The sequence below is a fragment of the Myxine glutinosa genome, chromosome 9 (assembly GCF_964187855.1).
Source record: "Myxine glutinosa chromosome 9, kmMyxGlut1.1, whole genome shotgun sequence".
NCBI lineage: Eukaryota > Metazoa > Chordata > Myxini > Myxiniformes > Myxinidae > Myxine > Myxine glutinosa.
The window spans coordinates 67,639,616-67,667,082 of NC_136269.1; the positions used below are offsets into that span (position 1 = coordinate 67,639,616).

At 44.3% G+C, this 27,467-nt stretch overlaps 1 protein-coding gene across 1 annotated transcript in view; it reads left to right on the forward strand.

The window, feature by feature from the left end:
• The window catches only part of ABCC4 (ATP binding cassette subfamily C member 4 (PEL blood group)), a 157,296-nt gene that overhangs the window by 29,387 nt on the left and 100,442 nt on the right, over positions 1-27,467 (forward strand). Inside the window, exons 4-6 of the mRNA XM_078784419.1 lie at positions 10,906-10,995; positions 22,106-22,297; positions 22,675-22,769. Coding sequence (XP_078640545.1) covers positions 10,906-10,995; positions 22,106-22,297; positions 22,675-22,769 — 377 coding nt within the window. The remainder of the gene's footprint in view (positions 1-10,905; positions 10,996-22,105; positions 22,298-22,674; positions 22,770-27,467) is intronic.

Sequence of the window (27,467 nt, forward strand, 5' to 3'; positions counted from 1 at the left end):
GTGGATCAGACTCGGCAACGGTTGCTAGAGTGAGATGTGCATGGAAGAAGTTTCGGGAACTGAGTGGCGTGCTGATGAGGAGGGGAGTGTCGTTGAAGCTGAAGGGAAAGGTGTATGCTGCATGTGTGAGAAGTGTTATGATTTATGGGAGCAAGACATGGGTAATGAATGTAGAGCAGCAACGAAGGCTGGAAAGGGTGGAAATGCGAATGGTTCGGTGGATGTGCAGAGTATCGTTGAGAGAGAGGAAGACAAATGATGAATTGTGAAAGATGATGGGAATAGAGCCTGTGATTGATGCTGTGAAGAGGAACAGGTTGAGATGGTTTGGTCATGTGTTGAGGAAGGATGAAAGTGACTGGGTTTTTTGTTTTTTGTTTTTTTTGTATACAGAATCGAGGCTCGTGAAAGAGCTAACATTTATTTCACAAACAAATCAAACAAACAAAATATATAAAAAGAGGGAGTGGTAGACAAGATGGAGAGAGAAGGGGAAGCACACAAGTACAACATTTGAGAGCAGGGACATCGGGAGATGTGTGAGAGGGAGAGGGCTTGGGGGGAGGAGGCGTGTGAAGGGGGGGGGGGGGGGGAAGTATAAAACACAAGGATACCAAGGACTTCCAGGACAGAAGTTGGGATTTCAAAGAAGTGGATTTGGGGTGAAATTCGTGGGGGTAGAAAAGATCAAGGTTTTGGATGGGGGAAGATAAGAGATGGTGGTGAACAGCTGTTTTAAAGACCTGGAGGGAGGAGTGGGATTGAAGAGAGTGAGGGAGTTTGTTCCAGAGGCGGGAGAAAAGAGGAATGAAGGAGTGAAGGTGAGCAGAGAGTCTTGATTTTAGCAGTTTAACCACAAGAGGGTTGCAGGCAGATCTTGTGCGACCTGTAGGAATATTTGGGGGACAGAGCCCAGAGACAGCTGGGGGGGCAAGGCCGGAGAGGAGTCGGTAGAAGACGGAAAGACCACCAACCTGCCTGCGGTGAGTGAGTGAAAGGCCCTTGGAGTTAGCTTCATCGCGGGAGATTCCAATGATTCTGAACGCTTTGTTTTCAACAGCGTGAAGATGAGCTAGGTGTGAGGCAGGAGCACCAGCCCAGAGGGGAGAGCAGTACTCCATTGAGCTGCGGATGAAAGCCTTGTATGTGGTGAGGAGCTCAGGTGTGCCAAGGAAGGACTTCGCATGACGGAGGATGCCCAGTCGGCGACTGGCTTTGGAGGCCAGATTTGAAATGTGGTTTTCCCAGGAAAGATCATGACAGATAGTGAGACCCAAAAGCTTGAGTGACAGAACTTCTTGGAGAGGATTATTCAGAAAGTGGATGGGAGGGTTGTCCAGTCGGTCTTTTCGGAGAGACATCGTAAAAGTGTGAGATTTGTCAGGATTTAAAGACGTGTTCCACTTGTTTGCCCAGTCTGTGATTTTGTCCAGGTCTGCAGAGCAGTGAGGATGCTGCAGACTGCCGATCTGAGGGATGAGGAATGGAGCGACAGAGAGTATAGTCATCAGCAAAGAGAGATTATTGATGCACAGTGAGCTCCTTCTGGGCTTTTCCACAGTGCCACAGTGGGCTTTTCAAGAGAGTCAGAGAGATCATTGATGAAGACCAGAAAAAGCACAGGGCCCAGAACACTGCCTTGGGGAACTCCAGCCTGAACAGGAAGAGGAGATGAGAGAAACCCATTCAGGGCCACACGTTGACTACGACTAGAGAGGAAGTCCGCCAGCCATGCGTGGAGATTTCCATGGATACCAAAGGAGGAGAGTTTGGTGAGCAGAGCGGGGTGCCAGACCGTATCGAAGGCAAGTGATATGTCAAGGGAGACAGCTCTAATGTCCTGTTTGGCATTGAAAGACAACATTGGTTGAGAAGAGTGATGGAAATGAATGTAGAAGGAAGTAGAGGATGGGGAAGACCGAGAAAGACTTGGCTAAAGATGGTGGAAGAAGAAATGCGGGCAAGGGGGTTAACAAGAAGAGATGCAGAAAATAGGGTAAAATGGAGAAGATTGTCATGGGGGACTGCAAGGCTAACCCCCGCTCTAGCAGGGAAAATGGCCTTAAAATGCATGTTGTTTTGTTGTTGTTCCTAATGAAGGAGCTCACTGTGCTTTTGGGAACTTTCAACATTCTAGAAATTGTTTTATACCCTTCCCCAAATCTATGCCTCCTCGCTATTCTATCTCGGAGTTCTACAGACAGCTCCTTGGACTTCATGGTAAAGTTTCTGTTCTAACATGCACTGCCAATTGTGGGAAAAGGTGTGTTTATTTCTAAATCATGTCCATTCATTTGACTTGGCCACAGGTGGACTCCAATCAAGTTGTATTCGACATCTCAAGGGTGATCAGAGGAAATTGGATGCACCTGAGCTCAATTTGGAGTGTCATAGCAAAGGAGTTGAATACTTATTGCCTCAAGACATTTCAGATTATCGTTTTTAATTAATTTCTAAACATTTCTAACTAAAAAAAAAACAATTCCACTTTGGCAGTATGGTGTATCATGTGTGGATCAGTGACAAGAAAACTCATTTTAAATTCAGGCTGTAACACAACAAAGTGTGAAAAAGTAAAGGGGTGTTAATACTTTCTGAAGACACTGTGCATCCTTTGGACCCCTTTAGACCCGTTAGAACTCATAGACCCTTTAGATCTCTTATGACCTTTTAAACCCTCTATAGACCCATAGACCTGTAGATGATTTAGACCCCTTTAAACATTTAGATCTTTTAAGATCTTTTTAGTCCTTTTATGACCCTTTGAGTCCTTTTTAATACTTTTTCCACACTTTAAACCCCTTTAGACCCTTATGCCCTTAATAGACCAGATCGTTTATACCCTCGAACCTTAGACCCTTTTCACCCCTTAATGGTCTTAAAAGGTTTAAGGTTTCTTTCACTACACAAAAAGTTATGGAACGTTTTTCATCAATCCAGGACCCGCTCATCCTACATAGTTTTCACTGTGCGAATAAGAATCGTTTAATCAGGCGTTTCAGCACCCACTGGCCCATAATGTTTCATCGAATCAAACTGAAAATAAACGTTATTACCCAATTCCCCACCCCAGGTACAACCACCCTCCATCAGGAGACGTGTGTCTGATCCTCTTGAGACTCTTTATTAAAACGTAATAATATACTCCGCGGCATGCTTCGCCATCGCCACATTGTCCGGTTTAATCTAAAAGCATGTTGTACTTCACAAACATGTTGCATGTCTATAAATGTCAATGAGGATGTACAATATAATGAAGTTAAACACATGAAAAAAGGATCTTTTATAACACTTAGTTGTTGCTGCTCCTGTCGTGGTTGCTGTGATTGTTGTTGTTTGTGTGCTACTCTATATTTTTCTATTGCTTTGAGACGCATTACGATATATAATTTGTTGTGCTCTTTCCACGTCTTTCTAAAGGGGTTCTGCTGTCATGGAATATTCAAATGTTACCTTTGGAAACGCTGCATAAAGCTCATATTCCCTCTTCTTCAATTGCGGAAAGATGGGCTTTTAAAACGGGCATTTATGTGGTTAAACGGGAAAAAAAAATTGTTCCAAGTAAATCGATGAATTGCTTTCCAACAGTACCATTTTTACAATTATACGACAACAGGAACTGCTCCATTAAATCTCGAGGTCCTGCTTCTTCTTTGCCTGATGGACTGATACTTCTCCTTTAGTAATAGACTGAGCATGCTGACCTGTCACTTCACTGACTCGTTTAATGGAAAGAAAGCATTTTGTACTTCACAAACATATTGCATGTCTATCTATGAATCTCAATGACGATGTTAAATGCAGTTGAAACATGTTAGAAAAGGACATTTTATAACACGTCGTTGGTGCTGCTGCTGTAGTGGCTGTGATTGTTGTTGTTTGATCACTCATTTGTGTACTTTAATATATTTTACTATTGCTTCAAGCAATATTACTATATATACATTTGTGTGCTCCTTCCGTGTCCTACTTAAGGGTTTCTGCTGTCATAGAATTATAAATGAACCGGTGCATTAACCTCCCATTCCCGCTTCTCTTCAATTCCACAAAGACGGCTTTTAATATAAGCATCTTTATGATTTAGCGGACACAATTTTTGTTCCAAGGAAAGCAATTATTAGCTTTCCATCCAAGCAAATCAATTATTAGCTTTCCCAGAGTACGTCAAGAACCGCTAAATAAAATCTCTAGGCTCTGCTTCTTCTTCTTCAATCCTAGAAAGACGGGTTTTTAAAACGTGCATTTTTAAGATTACATGGACACAAATTTTTGTTCCATGTAAATCGATCATTAGCTATGCAATGGTACAATTTTTATGTCTCCGCCGACAAATTCACCAGAGGCATTATGTTTTCAGGTTGTCCATCCGTCCGTGATAGGTTTTGGTTGCTGCGATAACTTGAGAACAGCTGAAGGAATCTTCGTCAAACTTGGTTCGGGCATGTATAATGAGGTAAAGATGAACTGATTAGATTTTGGGGTCATGAGGTCAATTCCCAAAGGTCAGAGGTGTATAGGTATAAAAACTTCTAGGTAAGCGAGTTATCGCGGGCATTCCAATTATTGAAAACCTGTCCTTTGTCCTCTTAATTGATGAAATGCATAATAATGACAACAAACTCCGATGTATTTCAGTTCTTTGATGAATCTTAACAATACTATGCTGTAGTTTATAAGAATCTTGTAGGGAAATGATTAATTATATTATTAATCAGCCAACAGCTTCAGCTTGGAAATCAGCCAACATCACCGCTTTACACAAAAAGGTGCAAAAACAGATCCTTTCAACTACAGACCAATCAGCCTTCTCCCAATTATCAGCAAAGTCATGGAATCCATCATTGCTTCGGATATCAAATCTTTCCTCTTCTCCAATGGCTTGACCTCTGATCATCAATTTGGTTTCAGACCAGGTCTCTCCACTCTGGACATGCTGCTTCTGCTGTCTCAACAATGGATGGAGGTCCTCAATGCCAAGCAGGAAATTAGAGCTGTCTCCCTTGACATATCACTCCAGCCTGAACGGGAAGAGGAGATGAGAGAAACTCATTCAGGGCCACACGTTGACTACGACTAGAGAGGAAGTCCGCCAGCCATGCGTGGAGATTTCCATGGATACCAAAGGAGGAGAGTTTGGTGAGCAGAGTGGGGTGCCAGGCGGTATCGAAGGCATGTGATATGTCAAGGGAGACAGCTCTAATTTCCTATTTGGCATTGAGGACCTCCATCCATTGTTGAGAAAGCAGAAGCAGCATGTCCAGAGTAGAGTGACCAGGTCTGAAACCAAATTGATGATCAGAGATCAAGCCATTGGAGAAGAGGAGAGATTTCATATCTGAAGCAATGATGGATTCCATGACTTTGCTGATAATTGGGAGAAGGCTGATTGGTCTGTAGTTGCTAGGATATGTTTTTGCACCTTTTTTGTGCAAAGCGGTGATGTTGGCTGATTTCCAAGCAGATGGCAGATGACCTTGAGCAAAAGAGAGGGTGAAGAGAACAGAGAGAGGGAGTGAAAGAGCGGAAGAACATGATTTTAGGACCCGTGGGCTGATGCCGTCAGGACCAGTTGCAGAATCAGAGTCGAGGGTTGACAAACTTTTCCACCTTGTCAGGAGGAAAGGACACAGAGTCCAGGAGCAGCTGGGTACGACTGGGTACGGTGGGTACAGAGAGGGATGCGTTTGGGACACAAGATTTAGAGGCAAACACAGAGTTGAGGCATTCAGCTTTTTCACGTGCGGAGTCAGCCGTGTGGCCGTTTGAGGTGAGGGAGGGGATGGAGGGGGAACAAACACCAGAAACAGATTTGACCAGACGCCACCAGGATTTGGGAGAGGGAGACAGATAAGAGAGTTCGGTCTTGAGAACGGAGAGATACAGTTTCCTGGCTCTACTGAGGGTGGACACACACTTCAAATGAGATTTCCTTCCGTTGGATTTGCTTTTGCACCATGGAATATGTTTCAATGACTGTCATTACAACGTACATAAAATATCCTTCAATTTGATTTGCGACACAACTATATTCCAGACAGTTACAAAAACTAGATTTTTTTCAAAGCCCATTTTTAGGGGTCATGACCTTCAGTGACCTCAAAATGACCTTCAGGATTATAATTTAAAAAATGGAACCCTATTTTATTGTACTCCACACATTTTTGATGTAATATAGCTTGGGTGCCAAGATTTATCATGAGATTCCCTTGGGAGTTGTTGATGTAATTTATTCCTTGTTTTGTTGGTGTTGGCTGGTGTTGGTGGCCTGGTGTTGGCTTAGCGGTTAGGGTGCTGGCTTGGGATCCTGGGTTTGAATCCCGGTCGATCGCTGAATTAACACCAGGAGGGTTGACTCAGCCTGTCATCCTTCCGAGGTCAGCAAATTGAGTACCAGCTTGCTGGGATGAATGATCACGGTGTGTACCCCGATTTAGAATAGGTACACCGTATCCCTGCGCATCATAAGAGCGTGACCAAGGGTTGGCGTCAGGAAGGGCAACCGGCCATAAAAACATTGCCTCAAACAGGGAACCATGATTGTCATGGGGCCCGCAAGGCTAACCCCCGCTCTAGCGGGGAAAATGGCCTTAAAACGATCATTCATTCATTCATTCCCTTGACATATCACGTGCCTTCGATACGGTCTGGCACCCTGCTCTGCTCACCAAACTCTCCTCCTATGGTATCCATGGAAATCTCCACGCATGGCTGGCGGACGTCCTCTCTAGTCGTAGTCAACGTGTGGCCCTGAATGGGTTTCTCTCATCTCCCCTTCCTGTTCAGGCTGGAGTTCCCCAAGGCAGTGTTCTTGGTCCTGTGCTTTTTCTGGTCTTCATCAATGATCTCTCTGACTCTCTTGAAAATCCTCTCTATCTCTTTGCTGATTACTCCACTCTCTGCCGCTCCATTCCTCATCCCTCAGATCGGCAGTCTGCAGCCTCCTCACTCTGCAGACCTGGACAAAATCACAAACTGGTCAAACAAGTGGAACATGTCTTTCAATCCTGACAAATCTCACACTCTTACTATGTCCCTCCGAAAAGACCGACTGGACAACCCTCCCATCCACTTTCTGAATAATCCTCTCCAAGAAGTTCTAACAATCAAGCTTTTGGGTCTCACTATCTACCATGATCTTTCCTGGGAAAACCACATTTCAAATCTGGCCTCCAAAGCCAGTCGCTGACTGCGCATCCTCTGTTGTGCGAAGTCCTTCCTTGGCACACCTGAACTCCTCACCACATACAAGGCTTTCATCCGCAGCTCAAATAAATACTGTTCTCCCCTCTGGGCCGGTGCTCCTGCCTCTCACCTAGCTCGGCTTCACGCTGTTGAAACCAAAGCTTTCAGAATCATTGGAATCTCCCGCAATGAAGCTAACTCCGAGGGCATTTCACTTACTCACCGCAGGCAGGTTGGTGGTCTTTCTGTCTTCTACCGACTCCTCTCCGGCCTTGCTCCCCCAACTCTCTCTGGGCTCTGTCCCCCAAATATTCCTACAGGTCGCACAAGATCTGCCTGCAACCCTCTTATGGTTAAACTGCCAAAATCAAGACTCTCTGCTCACCTTCACTCCTTCATTCCTCTTTTCTCCCGCTTTTGGAACAAACTCTCTCACTCTCTTCAATCCCACTCCTCCCTCCAGGTCTTTAAAACAGCTGTTCACCACCATCTCTTATCTTGCCCCATCCAAAACCTTGATCTTTTCTACCCCCGCTAATTTCACCCCAGATCCACTTTTTTGAAATACCAACTTCTTTCCTGGAAGTTCTTGCAGTGTCCTTGTGTTTTATACTTCTCTCACCCCCTCCCCCCCTTCCCACACCTCCTCCCCCCAAGCCCTCTCCCTCCAACAGATCTCCCGATGTCCCTGCTCTCAAATGTTGTGTTTGTGCTTCCCCTTCTCTCCCCGTCTTGTCTACCGCTCCCCTTATTATATACTTTGTGTGTGTTTGATTTTTTGTGTGATAAATGTAAGATCTTTCACGAGCCTCGATCCTGTATACAACAACAACAACAACATGCATTTTAAATGATCCTGTATACAACAACAACAAAAAAATGTGCGTGTATATATGCAGACCATAGAATTCTAACCAGGCTAAGTCACATGAAAGACGTCATAGATCGCGTTTAGTCATTTCGAGAAAAACGTGAAAAATATTTTTATGTTTATATTGCTCACTTACGTTTAAGTGATCATATTTGTTTCATTCCTGCATCACCAAAAGGTTCAATTAAATAGTTATGTATGTTTTCATCACTCCTATGGGGTAAAAATAGGGCAAAACTCCAACATCCCAATATGGCTAGTATTATAACCAGCTAAGTCACAATGGACTTGGCCCATTTGTAATATTGACACAAGTGGGCGTTGTTTAGTAAATGTTTGAAAGAGCACAAGGAACATAAATATACCGGTAATTTTATCATGAGTGATTTATTCAATAAAAGTGTAACTATTTGACCAACGTTCAGAAAACTATAAACGTTCAGACAACTTTAAATGTTCAGATTATGAACATGTTTAAATGTTTAGTCGATATTCATGTAGTTCAGGAGTACAAGGCCTCATTCAGTATTCGTAATCGTCACCATCGCTGTCACTTTCATCATTGTTGGCATTTTTGCGATGCACATGTCCAACATGTGGCAGATTTCGGTAGAAATCCTGATGTTCTCGAGGTATGATATTCTTATTCACTAGTTTCTGAAGATCATTCCGTTTTTCTAGCTTAAGAGGAACATGCCCATCAGGATATTTCTGTTGTGGATTGTTGGCTGCTTCATTTGCTTTCCTTTTGTATGGATTGGACTTGACCCAGGGCTCAAATTGACCGTAGCTGTGCCTTGCCCACACCTCATTTTTATGAGGTATGAGCCGGGAAATATTATTTAAGCTTACCTTTATATTTTATGAAATGTATCAGGTCATAAAAACATGAGCTAAGCTGACTTCAGCAAAATGGCTGACAGGCATGAGCCATGTGCCCACTTCGTGTCGAGCACTACAACCAGGCTAAGTCACATAGGTGGACTTAGCCTGAATGTAATTCTGTATTTTGACCTATTTACTCGGTTCTAGTTCGGGCCATGATGCAGATATCACCCAGGTAGTGGTTTTAGACAATGGAGAGAGCCATCTTTTATGTAAAAATGTCACTAACTCGATATCTATAAAAATGTGACAGCCTGGTTATAATTCTATGGTCTGCATATATATGTATTGCATTGATCTCAAACTTAGGAATTCAAGAGTATAATTCAGACTCTGGTGGACTCAAGAGTTGCCTTTGTGATGGAAAGATATTCATTTCCAGTTCTGTGTAAGTACTAATTGGGTTTTTTTTTGTTTTTGTTGTTTTGTTTTTTGTATACTGAATCGAGGCTCGTAAAGAGCTAGCATTTATTTCACAAACAAATCAACCAGACAAACAAAATATACAAAAAGAGGGAGCGGAAGACAAGATGGGGAGAGAAGGGGAAGCAGAGCAGTAATTCCTCGAACCCCGATCTATCCCTTCCTAATCCCTTATCAGAATCCCTCGTCCCCTGATCTCCTCCTTCCTACCACCTCCCACTGTGAGGACTCAATCAAATCTTCTCCATTGTCTTCAATTGCTATAAATGAAGTCAAAAAAGGTGTGATCGGGGAAGAATACTCGTGTCGACCCGGGGTCCTTGTGCTGTGTGAGTTGGTTATACCATGCATTTCTGTTGTAACAGAATGAGTATTTTTCCCAGTGTTATTAAATTTTACAAGTATTCAATGAGTGAACATGACTTGGTTTATGTACACAAATTGTTCCACAGCAGAGCCAAATAAACCAGACAAATAAACCAATAAACCAGCCAAATAAACCAATAAACCAGACAAATAAACCAATAAACTAGCCAAATAAACCAATAAACCAGACAAATAAACCAATAAACCAGCCAAATAAACCAATAAACCAGCCAAATAAACCAATAAACCAGACAAATAAACCAATAAACCAGCCAAATAAACCAATAAACCAGCCAAATAAACCAATAAACCAGACAAATAAACCAATAAACCAGCCAAATAAACCAATAAACCAGCCAAATAAACCAATAAACCAGACAAATAAACCAATAAACCAGCCAAATAAACCAATAAACCAGCCAAATAAACCAATAAACCAGCCAAATAAACCAATAAACCAGTTCCACGGCAGAGCAAAGCCAAACAGACACACAAAGTTCGGTAAAAATCCTGTTTCCACTATAACTTGTGAACCAGTGATGGGATTCTTACCAAATTTGGTGCAGTTATGTAGAATGATGTAAAGATTAACTGATTAGATTTGGAGGGCAAAGGTCAAAGTTTGTAATAGGTCTATAACTTGAGAACGGTTGAAGTGATCCAATTCAAACTTGGTACAGCGATGTATAATGATGTAAAGATTAACTGCTTAGATTTTGGGCTCAAGAGGTCAAAGGTCAAAGTATGTAATAGGCCTATAACTTGAGAACAGCGGAAGTGATCTAATTCAAACTTGGTACAGATATGTATAATGATGTAAAGATTAAATGATTATACTTTGGGGTCAAGAGGTCAAAGTCAAAGTCTGTTATAGGTCTATAACTTGAGAATGGCTGACGTGATATAATTCAAACTTGGTACAGATATATATAATGATGAAGCTGACGTCGTGACGTTGAAGAGTGCCGTTCTAGTTATTACTCTCCAACAGCAGGAACCCTTTAGAATGAAGCATGACGCATGGACGCTTCTCCTTTTTTTAGTCGAAGATGATCATGAAAAGTCCATTTGTCATACTGTTATACTATTATAAACCAATGTAACAGCGGAGAGAGAGAGAAGAAAAGCTCATGATCTAATATAGAGATGTTGTGTTTTGTTGTTTGTTTGGATAACAGTCACTGCCGATCCCAACACTGGATGATGTTTCTTTGTCTGCATGTGCTGGAGAGTTGGTGGCAGTTATTGGTCCTGTAGGTTCTGGAAAGGTGAGTTTGCTTTTTTAGGGTTTTTTGAAGCTTTTTTTTTGTGTTTTACTTTCGTGTATTTAAGTGCATGTTTGTGTTGATGAGGATTGTTTAATGCCAACCTTAACATAAACGAGTTTACTTTCATATAAACAATTACCTACTGTGTGATTTTTGCTTTTTGTCTTCAGATTAGTTGATTTAATAATTAGAAAAGAAAATATTTCCCACTTACAGACAGAAGGAATGTTCATTCCAGTTTCAGGGTGGTTGACCAAAATGGTTTTTATTTTTAATACACAAATTCTCGGCTGATGAAGTGCGGTGACCGAGGGTAGAAGGCCGAGGGTGAGACAGTGGTATGATGCGTGGATGCAATCAAAGGAAGGAACAAACAGGAGCAGAAGGAAGTTAAAGCAGGGAGAAGAAAATATAGCAGTCTGAAAGTAGAAGTGGAGGAGGTTAATGATTGGAGAAAAATCGTGGATCAGGATGGAGCGATGGTCTGAGGTGGTGGTGTATTGCCAACATAAAGCCTTGCAGCAGACTTAGGAAGGAAGTTCCACAAGCAGGAAAGGAGAAGACCAAAGCAATGTCGGTATGTAGTGAGCCGAGATTTTGGGAGGTTCACCAGGAAGATGACATTGAAAGAAAGCCTGTGACCTGGAGAGATTGCGAAGGGTTTCAGGGAATGTGTTATGGAATAGCAGATGGAGCAAGACTGGAGGAAAGTCAGTAGAAAACAGATGCTACCAATCCTGCCTGTACTTAGAGAGCCACAGGCTCTGTGCTTTTGCTTTTTATTGGAGATACCATAGATGCTTAGAGCTTCCAGACCTGTGAAGACGTGGTATCATCCCATAGATAGGGGAGAGCAGCACTCCATTTAGTGATATTGTTAAATGATTTGGAGGCTGTGATAAGTTCAAAATTGCCAGGGAGAACTTGGCACAATAGATGCCCAGTCATCCTGCATAATGTGGAGTCATCTGCAAAAGGGAAGAATGGTTTTTCAGACCATCGGAGAAGTCATTAATGTATTTGTGGGCACAAGACACTGCCTTGAAGCACTCCAGCTTATACTAGGTGAGGAGATGATGGGATTCCATTGAGATCCACAAGCATGATTGGAGGAAATCAGCAAGCAGGGAAAGTAAGTGCCTTGGTACACCAGACAAAAATATATAAAGTATAGCAGGATGTTCGTCTGATAAATGCTTGAGATTTTTTTCAGAGACACAGCTGTGACCTCTTACTTGAGATTGAGGGCCACCATTAATTATTGGGAGAGATGGAGCAACCAAATCAGCATAGTGACATATTTGTCATCATGTATCATAGTCCAGTCAAATGGTGCCTTGACCCACCACCAATTGGAAAAGATTGTTTCTCTGTTGGATTCTCCTCTGATATACCCCAGGAATACCATATCAAAAATAGAGATGAATGGGAGGGGTGGAAGGGGTCTAAATATGCTAATTTATGTTAAATAGGTCCGAACATCAAAGGAACAAGCTAAACAAGAGGAAATCTTGCATTTGTGTCAAGAATAATCAATTTAATGCTACCCAACTTCATCAATAGTGTTGTTAGAAATGATTGAAACTCAAATTAGGTCCGTACTTGGATTATTACCTGATTGTGTAAACATAATTATGCTAATTAAGTGTCGCCATTAATGAAAAACCTTCTTTTGAAATAGTGAACCAAAAATTATAAGAATGGTGTCAAAACCTGGGTTTTCATGGTCAAGGTGTTCAATGGTACGGGCCAGAACTTCATGAAGTTATTATTATTATTATGCAAGTTATCCAAATTATGCAAATAAGGCCCTTACCAAGAAACATATTACAATAAAAAGTAATTGCTTATACCAGGTAAGACAAATAGAGGAGACAAACCTACATGTAAGTCTCTAAAACACTTGTTTAGCTGTGCGGTCGTTCAGTCATTAATTTCAGCCTCAATAACTTGTGGGTCCATTGAATTAGTGCAACTTGTACCTTTGCACTCACCACAAGCAAATGTGCATTCAAGACCGTGCCTCCGACAAGTACATTTCAGAGTGTTGCAGCCAGTTTTACAGTTACAGTGAATAACTTCAAGTAGGTAGTCAGGAGCCGGAGGCAGGTCTGTTTGCTCTGGAATGAATTTGCCATATTTCGCCTTCCATCCCCAGTCAGTGGCATTTAGTCTGGAACTTTCTCCTTTCCATTCATTGATTTGGTAGAAAACACGTAGGGAGTGGTACTGTGCCGCAGCTGAGGTTGGAGGCAAAACCTGTGCCTGAACCGCCTTTGAACACCTGACAACTTTTTCTTAAAACCGCTGGCATCTAAGTGTGTCCAGGCTGTCATTTTCCCCTCTATTATCGAAGCACACAAGTGCATTCTCACCAGCTTCAATAATTTTATTATGCGGGGTATCTGGACCAGCCAAAAAGATTTCTGCGTGCTTCCTGAACTTATAATTGTTAAGCAGCTTTTTGAACGCAAGTGGTTTTCCAACCCCAAACAGTCTGGAAGTTGTGTCGCAACCTGAAATGACATGCGCAAATAGAATGTTTTCGCATGCAGTTTCCTTTAGGATATCCCTCATCTTTTTTATGTCCTATACTCTGCAGCTAATTGAATTTGACTTTGGTTCTGGTCTGAAATAGATTACGTTTGGAAGATTCTTTGCGTGATAGCAAAGAAGCACAAGTAAGTCTGTGTCCTCTCCTACTAGAACAGTGTCGACATACTCTGCAGATTTTACTGCAGTCATAGCAATCAGCGTATCAGCATCTCCCTTTGCCTGTTGGATGACACATCCTGCTCTCTCCAGTTTCTCACTCAAAATGTTTGTGAACCTCTGCTTGTTCACTGTGTTTGACAAAAACTCGTTTTTCTTTAAAGAAATAACAGTTTGCACAGAAAAGTGTACCTGAGGCCCGTAGCAACCCTTTGTCCTGCGCAAGTGAGTGACATCCTTGGTTGAAGGTTCTGGCGAATATCCATCAAATACAATGGTTGGTTTAGAGTACCTGCGAGCTACATAGTCCACGTACCACTGACAAATGTGATCTATTGACTCCTTTCTCGGCCAAGGAATTATTTGCATGAGTGATCCCCCATCAAGCACAAAGTGAAGCTCAGTAGATGGCAAGCAATCTGGCTGCGAGTCTTTCACATATTCCCATATTGCATCAGCGAGGGCGGGTTTGTTGGCTTCTCTGAGGAGGACGGGTCACTCGAACAGGGCTGCTGGGAAGCTGCATAGTTCAAACTTTAGGGCTGCCGAGGGATCATCCTCCTTACTGGCAATAACACTCAGTCTCTGGAAGAGAAGATGTGGCTCAATTTGTATGGTATCGTCTTTAGTAGTCACCAATGTCTTTGCAACGAGGGTAACAACTTGATTTTTTTCGCCGAAAAGAGAAGTCATTAACACTCATTCCAACCATGCTGTCAAATATTGCCTGGCCTACATGTTGTGCGTTGTCAACATTCACAGAGTTGCTTGCTGTGACACCACTGACTAGGCTGCGCAGAGACTTGTCACCACAAAAAAGATCCAACTGCTTCAGTGTCCTGAGCAACTCGAAAGTATCATCCACGTCCTTTTTTAGTCGTGCCTTTGTCACATCCTTATGCTGTTCACTCGTCACATACGTCACCCCTGAGACTGACTGCATAGCGAAATTGATCTCTGAACAAGCAGGCATTGATAACAACCACTGTACCCTTTGGTTTTCAGTGAAACCCCGCCCTCGAGTAAGACCGCCACGACTTTTAACACTGCGCATGAGTACCTGTTCGATGATTAGGTCAGTGGACAGACCAGCCCAATATCTCTCAGAGCGGCGAATGACATGATGTCCTTCAGAGAAACTGTTATACACATCTGGGTGATCTGCTTCCAGAGATATCATCCCTTGCAGGTAGAGGTAGGAACACTTGGTGTATAAGTTGTGCCCCAATGCAGGTACGGCAACATTTCCCGAACTGATTTCAGATGGAGGTACCAATTCCGTGTTCTTTCAGCTTTAATAAACTTAAATTTCAGCTTAAATAAACTTTAACAAGCGTTACGCCTAGGTCCCCCGTCAGTGAAGTGATGTGATTGACAAAGTGGAAGACGCAAGGCGGCCATCTTGGATTTTGACGTGGCGACCCAATATACAATAGCGTTCTTCCTTATGCCGAGATACACCCACACACCAAATTAGAAGTTGGTACTTCACTTATTTTTCAAGATATTCATCTCACAAGGTTCAGACATACATAGCGGCGGCCATCTTGGATTTGGACGTGGCGACCAAATTTTAAACAGCGTTCTTGCTTGTGCCTAGATACACCCACACACCAGATTAGAAGTTGGTACTTCGCTTATTTTTCAAGATATTTCACTCACAAAGTTCAGACATATATATGGTGGCGGCCATCTTGGATTTTGACGTGGCGACCCAATTTACAATAGCGTTCTTCCTTATGCCTAGATACACCCACACACCAAATTAGAAGTTGGTACTTCGCTTATTTTTCAAGATATTCATCTCACAAGGTTTTATTTTATTTTTTTATATTTTTTTCTGTATACAAGATCGAGGCTCGTGAAAGAGCGAACATTAATCACACAGAAAGACAAACCGACACATAAAACATATAACATCGGGAGCGGTAGACAAGATGGGGAGAGAGGGGGAAGGACACAAACACAACATTTGAGAGCAGGGACCGAGAGACATGGAGACATCTGAGATCTGAGAGAGGGCGAGGGCTTTGGGGGGGGGGGCATGGGAAGGGGGCGGTGGGAGAGGTATAAAACATATGGACACTGCCAGGACTTCCAGGAAAGAAGTTGGAATTTCAAACAAGGTGGATCTGGGGTGAATTAGCTGGGGTAGAAAAGATCAAGGTTTTGGATGGGGGAAGATAAGAGATGGTGGTGAACAGCTGTTTTAAAGACCTGGAGGGAGGAGTGGGATTGAAGGGAGTGAGGGAGTTTGTTCCAGAGGCGGGAGAAAAGAGGAATGAAAGAGTGAAGGTGAGCAGAGAGCCGGGATTTCGGCAGTTTAACCATCAGAGGGTTGCTCGCAGATCTTGTGCGACCTGTAGGAATATTTGGGGGACAGAGCACAGAGAGAGCTGGGGGTGCAAGGCCAGAGAGGAGTCGGTAGAAGACAGAAAGACCACCTACCTGCCTGTGGTGAGTGAGTGAAAGGCCCTCAGAGATAGCTTCATCGCGGGAGATTCCAATAATTCTTAAAGCTTTGGTTTCAACAGCGTGAAGCCGAGCTAGGTGTGAGGCAGGAGCACCGGCCTATAGGGGAGAACAGTATTCCATTGAGCTGCGGATGAAAGCCTTGTATCTGGTGAGGAGCTCAGGTGTGCCGAGGAAGGACTTCGCACGACGGAGGATGCCCAGTCGGCGACTGGCTTTGGAGGCCAGCTTGGAAATGTGGTTTTCCCAAGAAAGATCATGGCAGATAGTGAGACCCAAAAGCTTGAGCGACAGAACTTCTTGGAGAGGATTGTTGAGAAAGTAGATGGGAGGGTTGTCCAGTCGATCTTTTCGGAGAGACATAGTAAGAGTGTGAGATTTGTCAGGATTGAAAGACATGTTCCATTTGTTTGACCAGTCTGTGATTTTGTCCAAGTCTTCAGAGAGTGAGGAGGCTGCAGACTGCCGATCTGAGGGAAGAGGAATGGAGCGGCAGAGAGTGGAGTCATCAGCAAAGAGATAGAGAGGATTTTCAAGAGAGTCAGAGAGATCATTGATGAAGACCAGAAAAAGCACGGGGCCCAGAACACTGCCTTGGGGAACTCCAGCCTGAACAGGAAGAGGAGATGAGAGAAACCCATTCAGGGCCACACGTTGACGACGACTAGAGAGGAAGTCCGCCAGCCATGCGTGGAGATTTCCATGGATACCAAAGGAGGAGAGTTTGGTGAGCAGAGCGGGGTGCCAGACCGTGTCGAAGGCACGTGATATGTCGAGGGAGACAGCTCTAATTTCCTGTTTGGCATTGAGGACCTCCATCCATTGTTGAGACAGCAGAAGCAGCATGTCCAGAGTAGAGTGACCTGGTCTGAAACCAAATTGATGATCAGAGATCAAGCCATTGGAGAAGAGGAAAGATTTCATATCCGAAGCAATGATGGATTCCATGACTTGGCTGATAATTGGGAGAAGGCTGATTGGTCTGTAGTTGTTAGGATCTGTTTTTGCACCTTTTTTGTGCAAAGCGGTGATGTTGGCTGATTTCCAAGCAGATGGCAGTTGACCTTGAGCAAAAGAGAGGGTGAAGAGAACAGAGAGAGGGTGAGATAGAGCGGCAGAGCAGGATTTTAGGACCCGTGGGCTGATGCCGTCGGGTCCAGTTGCAGAATCAGAGTCGAGGGTTGACAGAAACTTTTCCACCTTGTCAGGAGGAAAGGACACGGAGTCCAGGAGCAGCAGGGTACGACTGGGTATGGTGGGTACAGAGAGGGATGGGTTTGGGACACAAGATTTAGAGGCAAACACAGAGTTGAGGCATTCAGCTTTTTCACGTGCGGAGTCAGCTGTGTAGCCGTTTGAGGTAAGGGAGGGGATGGAGGGGGAACAAACACCAGAAACGGATTTGACCAGACGCCACCAGGATTTGGAAGAGGGAGACAGATAAGAGAGTTCGGTCTTGAGAATGGAGAGATATTGTTTCCTGGCTCTCCTGAGGGTGGACACACTTGTTTCGGGTTTTGTGAAAGGAAATGAGATTTCCTTCCGTTGGATTTGCTTTCCAGGAGACGAAGGCAAGTCACAGGGCAAGTCACAGGGATTCACCCCAGATCCGCCGCCATGTATGTCAGAAGGTTCAGACATACATGGCGGCAGCCATCTTGGATTTTGATGTGGCGACCCAATTTTCAATAGCGTTCTTCCTTATGCCTGGATACACCCACATACCAGATTAGAAGTTGGTACTTCGCTTATTTTTCAAGATATTCATCTCACAAGGTTCAGACATACATGGCGGTGGCCATCTTAGATTTTGACGTGGGTTGCACCCACACACCAAATTTGAATGCGGTCCTTCGCTTACGCACGCACGCCCGCACGCAAACACGCACGCACGCGCACACGCATGCACGGACGGATGGACGGACACACGGACGGAGGGGAAAGCCATAGTCCCCCTTTCGCTACGCTGTGCGACGGGGGACAATAAACCTTAATAAACATGCACTAACTATAATAGAAAAAGACGGTTTTTCATTCATGGCAACACTTAATTAGCATAATTAAGATTCCATAATCAGGTAATAATCCAAGTAGGTACCTAATTTGAGTTTCTATGATTTTTAACAACACTATTGATGAAGTTGGGTAGCATTAAATTGATTATTCTTGAGACAAATGCAAGATGTTTCGCTTGTTCCTTTGGTGTTTGGACCTAATTAACATAAATTAGCATATTTAGACTCCTTCCACCCCTCCCATTCATCTCTATTTTTGATATGGTATTCCTGGGGTATATCAGAGGAGAATCCAACAGAGAAACAATCTTTTCCAATTAGTGGTGGGTTAGGCTTCTAAATTGACTGATTTGACTGGACTATCAACCACTGAACACAACATACAAATATGGACATGCGTAGTTAGCCACTCTTTTTGTTCTTATTGGATCAACAACATGAAATACACTTCAGAAGTGATCGTTGTTATTCCCTCTAACTTCCTTTTGTCTGTATGTACACATTTCATGTTCTTCCTTGATTGGTATTTTGATTATTCAATCGTACGTATCAGCCTCTGCGAAGCAAGTTGTAGTAGGTTATCCCATATATGGTACAGCGCAAATTGATGTAACTACTCATGATGAGGCTGAAGCACAAGGCCTGTTGCTATCACATGACATACAGGTCAGAGGTCTGTCTCTTTCTTTTTAACCACCTCTTCTCTAGCTGGTATAGCTCCCTCTGACATCTCAGCCCTGTGACTCTCTGCAGTATACCTCTCCTGGTTAAACTCCCAAAATCCAGGTTTTCTCCTCCTTTCCTGGTCATTCTTTGTCTTGTTTGTGTCCAACTGTGGCCCCACAACCAGTGTGCGTTTTCAATTTTGCCATCTTTCTCCTCGCTCTTCCATGAGCCATGATTTTTTAAATAAAAATAGTAATTACGCACAGGTAATCTTTCAAAGTCAATAAGTACAACTTTGGTGTTAATGGAATTTCCTTTTATTTACTTTTAGCAGTTGCCGAAGACGATAAGAAGAGGCCATTTCGTTGGGTACAAAAGATAGTTTATTGTACAGAAATCTCCAGCAACTGCTGACGAACGGAAGTCGTAACGGCTTATATGAAACAAGCACCCTCTTCGGAGGGCGTGGCTCCAACAGCCGCGCGTGCGTCACGACGACAGGACCAAACGCCCGTGTGCGTGGGTTAGAACAAACCCATCGTAATGGTAACCGTCACATGCGGATAAGTGAATAAGGTAACCGCGACATGTGCATAAGGTAACCACTACATGTGCCCCCCCCCCCCCCCCCAGAAGGCACGCCATGGGCGTGTACGTAGTTCGCGGGTGGAACAGAGCCGGGCCGCGGGTGGAACAGAGCCGGGCCGCGGGTGCTGAGCAGCGGTAGCAGTTGGAGGTGCAGCAGTAGGAATTGCGGGAGTGGCGAGCAGCAGCAGCAGCATCAGCCTCGGGATCCGTCGTAGGAGCAGTAGTAGGAATTGCGGGAGTGGCGAGCGCCAGTGCGCGCGAAGGTAACAAAGCAGCCATGCGTGCGCAAGAGATGAGCAGCATCAGCCTCGGGATCCGCCGTAGGAGCAGTAGTAGGAGTGGCGAGCAGCAGTACTCGGCCTGTGTGCACGGAGGCGACGAAGTAGTAGTACTCGGCCTGTGTGCGCGAAGGTGACGGGCAGCAGTACTCGGCCTGTGTGCGCGGAGGCAGCGAGCAGCGGTGCTCGGCCTGTGTGCGCGAAGGCGACGAAGTAGCCGTGCCCGGCCTGTGAGCGCGGAGGCGACAAAGTAGCAGTACTCGGCCTGTGTGCGTGGAGGCGACAAAGTAGCTGTGCCGCCAACGCCCCGTAACGGCGTCCTTCGGAGGGTCCCGGAGCTGGTTCGCCCCTCCAGTGTGGAAGAAATTGCAGTCGCAATCCTGCCGTGTTCATTCAGCCCCCGAATATGTTCGGGGGCAACGGGGTCACCAGTTTAGCGGTTGCCGAAGACGATAAGAAGAGGCCATTTCGTTGGGTACAAAAGGTAGTTTATTGTACAGAAATCTCCAGCAACTGCTGACGAACGGAAGTCGTAACGGCTTATATAAAACAAGCACCCTCTTCGGAGGGCGTGGCTCCAACAGCCGCGCGTGCGTCACGATGACACAACCAAACGCCCGTGTGCGTGGGTTAGAACAAACCCATCGTAATGGTAACCGTCACATGCGGATAAGTGAATCAGGTAACCGCAACATGTGCATAAGGTAACCACTACATACTGATCTTTACTGATCAAACGGTAAACAAATGGTAAAATTAACTTGCAGGTGGAAGTTTACTAATCCTGATCTTTGTTGTCCCCCGTCGCACCGCGGAGCGAAAGGGGGACTATGGTTTTCCCCTCCGTCCGTCAGTCCGTCCGTCTGTCCGTCCGTGCGTGTGCGTGCGTGCGTGCGGGCGTGCATGCGTGTGTAAGCGAAGGACCGCATTCGAATTTGGTGTGTGGGTGCAACCCACGTCAAAATCCAAGATGGCCGCCGCCATGTATGTCTGATGCCATGTATGTCTGAACCTTGTGAGCTGAATATCTTGAAAAATAAGCGTAGTACCAACTTCTAATATGGTGTGTGGGTGTATCTCGGCATAAGGAAGAACGCTATTGAAAATTGGGTCGCCACGTCAAAATCCAAGATGGCCGCCACCATATATATGTCTGAAACTTGTGAGCGAAATATCTTGAAAAATAAGCGAAGTACCAACTTCTAATCTGGTGTGTGGGTGTATCTAGGCACAAGGAAGAACGCTATTGAAAACTGGGTCGCCACGTCAAAATCCAAGATGGCCGCCACCATTTATATGTCTGAACCTTGTGAGCGAAATATCTTGAAAAATAAGCGAAGTACCAACTTATAATCTGGTGTGTGGGTGTATCTAGGCATAAAGAAGAACCCTATTGAAAATTGGGTCGCCATGTGAAAATCCAAGATGGCCGCCTTGCGTCTTACACTTTGTCAACTCGCATCACTTCACCGACGGGGGACCTAGGCGTAACGCTTGTTTACTGAGTATCGAACAGGATTATAAGTGGAACCTTAAATTTGGATCCCTCTTCATCAAGAAAAAAAAAATTTTTTTTAATTCCAAATTTTATTGAAATTCACCCGAAACAATAAAGGAAAAACTGGTAAAACCTTCACTTATTCCTGAAACAAGGAATCCTCTTTACAGGACTACTGTACAGGAGGTGTTAACAAGGCCAGGCAGAGCAATAAATTTTCCTACCCCCATTGGGTGCTTTTCCGGAGACACCATCTTCGTACCGGATGGCCGTTGGCTCCCGAAGGGAGCTCATCCGCCCCTTGTCGGGTATTGGTTTTAGTCCTGGCAGGATGCTTCTGTCCTGGCAAAACCAGTGAGGGGTGTCGGTTTAGTCGCCGACAACCCGACCATGCGGTATGAAGCACTGGGTTGCATGTGGCACTCCCAAATGACTGACCTGGCCTGCAAATAATTTTGAATTATGTATTTTTTCCTGCTTTATTTATCAGGGGTTTGCATATTTTGTCCATGTTTGTTCATCTTTGAAACAAACAAAGCTTTTGTTCAAATTACAAGGGTCTGCTGAGGCCTTCAAGGCCTGAATGGCACCACTTATGGCACGTTTTAGAAATGGACTCCCAAAACCAAACTGCGGATTCTTGGAAAGCTTTTGGAATAACTTACAGGTGGAAATGGTGTTCCATTGTTGATTATATCAATGATTCTAAACTTTATTTGAGGTTTCCCAACTCGACAAACAATAGTAATGCCTTGAAAAAAGGTATATTGGTATCTACATTCGGCCTGTACTAAGTTACTGTGAGTTTTTGAGGGTGTAATCAAAACTCCCTTCATTGTTGGGACATCATGACCACCGTTGTGTGACATGGCTTTCTGTAGTCGTCGCTCCTGGCTGCAATGCTTGGTGAGCTCCCTTTTGAAAAAGGCTCCGTGAAGCATGTGGGTCAGCTCGCCTATGCGACACAACAGTCGTGTGTGTTCCCTGGCACTGTACGATCCAACATCCTGTTTGGCAGCTCCTACAACAAGCTGCACTACAATCGGGTGGTGAAAGCATGTGCTCTTACCAAGGTCAGTTCGATTTTAGGAACTAAAAGCTCGGCCGTAATGATTCCATTTTTAGGCGCAAGGATCACTTGCTTATCAAAAGTAACCAATTTTTTAACGAGGGAAATAAAATCAGACTGGGGAGTTTAAACAATTATTTCATTGGTGTTTTTATGTTTTACGTGTTGTGAAATATGATGAGTTTAAAAGATAAAAAGTAATGATATGAAAGATATTAAAGATGTGAAAAGGGGAAGGTGGGGTGGGTTGGTTGTTTTCAGGGGAAAGCGGTTGAGTTATTAATCAGAGAAAATTGGAATGGGGGGGGGGGGGGGGGGGGAAATAGGATGAAACATTATTTTACAGTGGATTAATATCTCTGATGTTCACCCTGGATGTAGGATCTCCAGCTTCTGTCAGAAGGAGACATGACAGTTATTGGTGATCGTGGGGTTACCCTCAGTGGAGGTCAAAAGGCACGGATTAACTTGGCCAGGTATGGGCGTTATTACCAACAAGGTTTAATGGCTAATTTAAAATGCAAAAGTATGACTGCACCATAACCAAACTTCAGATTAACCGTCACAATCTGCATGTGAATCCTTTTCCCAAACTGCATTGCAACATATGCATTACGAACGTGTCTGATTGTGATGCTTTGGACAATGCTCTACTAACGACTAATGTAATACCTTGCATTGACCTTGACATACTTCTGTGAATGTGAAGAATGTTTGTAGTAGTCAGCTTGGAGCAATGACGTAAACCTAATCAAAGCACTGCTGGACATCTTGAAAAGTAATCTGAGGGTCAACAGAGCACAATCTCCCGCTGAACTTGCACTTGCTGTCAGAAGGAATGGTGCAACATTACACAGTATCAAGCAACATTTGGTACATTGTGTCCATGACACCCTCTGAGAAATCTAATTAATGGTTGTGAATTTGTAACTTTACAAGGCCCGAGCAGAAGCACCCAGAGAGGGATGAAAGCATATGTGGTGATTTCAACTATCATCATGCCAGCTGGCTGGGTGTGGGTTCCTCTCTCACCAGCCATAGCACCCCAGCAAAGGACTTCTGTGACTCATTGGGACTGACACAATCTGTCAATTTCCTGACCCGGATCTCAGTCAGCGGAGCATCCTCTCTTCTAGACTTGGTTAGGACAAACGTCCCTGCAAATGACTGCTGCTTTTCTTCTGCTCCAATTGGTTCATCTGACCATATGCTTGTTAACTCAACTGGACTACCGTCCAGTTGAGTTCATCACATACTGAACCCTCCGTCGTCTGTCGTCTGTCGTCCGTTCACTTTTCGATGTTAACACTCCAGCATCCACAAATATCAACCGATTCTGATCAAACTTGACATGCAGCATCCTTACCCCAAGGACCAGGTTGGTATTACATTTCAGCCCGATCCGTTGAAAAATGGCGGACTTAGGCGACCATTTTGTTTTTGGTCATGAAAACGACGTTAACACTCTAGCGTTCACAAATATTAACAGATTTTGATCAAACTTAGAATGTTTAACCCTTACCACACAAGGTAGGTTGCTATTGCATTCCAACCCGATACGTCACAAAATGGCCGCCATAGGCCGCCGTATTGTTTTCAGCTCCGAAACGACGTTGACGTTTCCTTTTATCTACACAACTATATTTCTGTAACATTGTTGCAAAGTGTAACATTGTATCAATTGTAAAACAAGCACAAGTATAAGGATACAAGGACCTTAAAATTATTACACAAGGTTGTTGGCTTTTCATTTTAGTCAAATCTAGTACAGACAACTGACCGACTTTAAAGTTGTCCAGTCAGTTCAGTTGAGTTCTGCTTCCCTGGAAGCTCTAGTTAAAGTGGACATCTCTCTGGCCATTCTCAGAGAGCGTCCACGGCGTCGACGAGTCTGGCATTTCACTCAGGCCAACTGGCACGGTCTTCAAACAGCCATAAATCATCTGGACTGGTCTCCCATCTCTACTGCCTCTGACATCAACTCATCCTGGGAATTCTTCCAAAGTAAACGGCTCTCTTTCATGCACAGATTTATCCCATCCCGTCTTCAGTTGTCGTACCCTTCCTCCCGTCCATGGTACACGGAATCTTGTGGTGAGGCAGTTGCCCTGAAACAACTTGCCTTCGCCTCCTGGAAGGCAAATCCAATGGAAGGCAATCTCATTTCCTTTTACAAAGCCCAGAACAAGTGTGTGTCTACCCTCAGGAGAGCCAGTAAACGATACCTCTCTTCTCTCAAGAGTGAACTCTCAAACCTGTCTCCCTCTTCCAAATCCTGGTGGCATTTTGTCAAATCTGTTTCTGATGTTTGTTCCCCCTCCATCCCCTCCCTTACCTCAGACGGCTACACAGCTGACTCCGCACGTGAAAAAGCGGAATGCCTCAAGTCTGTGTTTGCCTCAAAATCTTGTGTGTCCCAAACCCATCTCTCTCTGCACCCACTGTACCCAGTTGTACCCAGCTGATCTTGGACTCTGTGTCCTCTCCTGACAAGGTGGAGAAGTTTCTGTCAATCCTCGACTCTGATTCTGCAACTGGACCACACGGCATCAGCCCACGTGTTCTAAAATCCTGCTCCGCCGCTCTTTCACAACGTCTCTCTGTTCTCTTCACCCTCTCTTTTGCTCAAGGTCATCCGCCATCAGCTTGGAAATCAGCCAACATTACCGCTTTACACAAAAAGGTGCAAAAACAGATCCTTGCAACTACAAACCAATCAGCCTGCTCCCAATTATCAGCAAAGTCATGGAATCCATCATTTTGAAATGCCATCATTGATATCAAATCCATCCTCTTCTCCAATGGCTTGATCTCTGATCATCAATTTGGATTCAGACCAGGTCACTCTACTCTGGATATGCTGCTTCTGCTGTCTCAACAATGGATGGAGGTCCTCAATGTCAAACAGGAAATTAGAACTGTCCCCCTTGACATATCACGTGCCTTTGATATGCTCACCAAACTCTCCTCCTATGGTATCCATGGAAATCTCCATGCATGGCTTGCAGACGTCCTCTCTGGTCGTAGTCAATGTGTGGCCCTGAATGGATTTCTCTCATCTCCCCTTCTTGTTCAGGCTGGAGTTCCCCAAGGCAATGTTCTGGGCCCTGTGCTTTTTCTGGTCTTCATCAATGATCTCTCTGACTCTCTGGAAAATCGTCTCTATCTCTTTGCTGATGACTCCACTCTCTGCCGCTCCATACCTCATCCCTCAGATCGGCAGTCTGCAGCCTCCTCACTCTCTGCAGACCTGGACAAAATCACAGACTGGTCAAACAAGTGGAACATGTCTTTCAATCCTGACAATTCTCACACTCTTACTGTGTCTCTCCGAAAGGACCGTCTGGACAACTCTCCCATCTACTTTCTGAACAATCCTCTCCAAGAAGTTCTGTCACTCAAGCTCTTGGGTCTCACAATCTACCATGATCTTTCCTGGGAAAACCACATTTCCAAGCTGGCCTCCAATGGCAGTCGCCGACTGGGCATCCTCCGTCGTGCGGTCCTTCCTTGGCACACCTGAGCTCCTCACCACATACAAGGCTTTCATCCGCAGCTCAATGAAATACTGCTCTCCCCTCTGGGCTGGTGTTCCTGCCTCACACCTAGCTCGGCTTCACGCTGTTAAAACCAAAGCTTTCAGAATCATTGGAATCTCCCGCGATGAAGCTAACTCTGAGGGCCTTTCACTCACTCACTGCAGGCAGGTTGGTGGTCTTTCTGTCTTCTACCGACTCCTCTCTGGTCCAGCCCCCCCAGCCCTGCCTGTGCTCTGTCCCCCAAATACTCCTCCAGGTCACACAATATCTGCCTGCAACCCTCTTCTGCTGAAACTGCCAAAATCAAGACTCTCTGCTCACCTTCACTCTTTCATTCCTCTTTTCTCCCACCTCTGGAACAAACTCCCTCACTCTCTTCAATCCCACTCATCTTTGCAGGTCTTTAAAACAGCTGTTCACCATCATCTCTTATCTTCCCCCATCCAAAACCTTGATCTTTTCTACCCCTGTTAATTCACCCCAGATCCACTTTTCTGAAATACCGACTTCTTTCATGGAAGTCCTAACTGTGTCCATGTGTTTTATTTTACCTCTCCCACCCCCACCCCCCTTGCCCTGTCCCCTCCCCCCAAACCCTCTCCCTCCCACAGGTCTCCCGATGTCCCTGCTCTCAAATGTTGTACTTGTGTGCTTCCCCCTCTCTCCCCATCTTGTCTGCCGCTCCCTTTATTTTGTCTTATGTGTCAGTTTGTTTTTTTTGGCATTATTGTTAGCTCTTACACAAGCCTTGATCTTGTATACAAAAAAAAAAGTGCATATAGGAGTGAAACCGTCGGAGTGGAAGTGCTGTTTGTTGTGAATGACACTGTAGGATTATGCTCAGTGTATGTGAAAAGTTCAACAGACTACAGAGTACAATTTGTATGCAAGCATTTTTCAACAAGCCAGAAAAGGTATCTCTCACTCACCTTGCAAAAATCTTCCAAAAACAGATGCAAGTAGAAGATGTCATGCACAAAATTGAAACAGCAACAAATACAGCCCTAAGGATTGCAGAAAAAGATGAAAGAATAATATAAGTTGAAATATCAACAGTCAGTGACAATTGGGAGAAAGACTAAAGAGCAGGAAATTTCAAAAAGGAGTTAGACAGATTGGGGGTATACAAAGAAGGTTCACTGGAATGGCTAAGAAGAGATCAGCTCAACTGGGACAGAGAACAAATCATATTAAATGCCCAAGACCAAGGCCACTACACGAATGACTTTAATAAGATGTCGGGACTGAGCCAATTGGAGAAGTGTAGATTTTGCAAAGTAGAAACATAAAAGATGAATCACCTCCTCTTGGGGTGTAAATAACTCATGTCAGAACAGCTGTACACACAAAGGCACAACAAAGTAGCTAGAGTAATCCACTAGCACATCTGCAAATAATCCAATATCCCACTCCCAGAAAACTCATGGAAACATGAACCAAAAGCGATCGTTGAAAACGAGGACGTAATGCTCACGTACGACCTGATGATCCCATCGAATGTGAACATAGAAAACAAAGCACTGCGACCAGAAATAGTACTCAAATGCAAAAATGAAAAAAAAGGCATTGCTAGTTGAGGTTTCAGTACCCAGTGATTTTGGTCTAACTAACGTAGAAATCAAGAAAATGACCAAA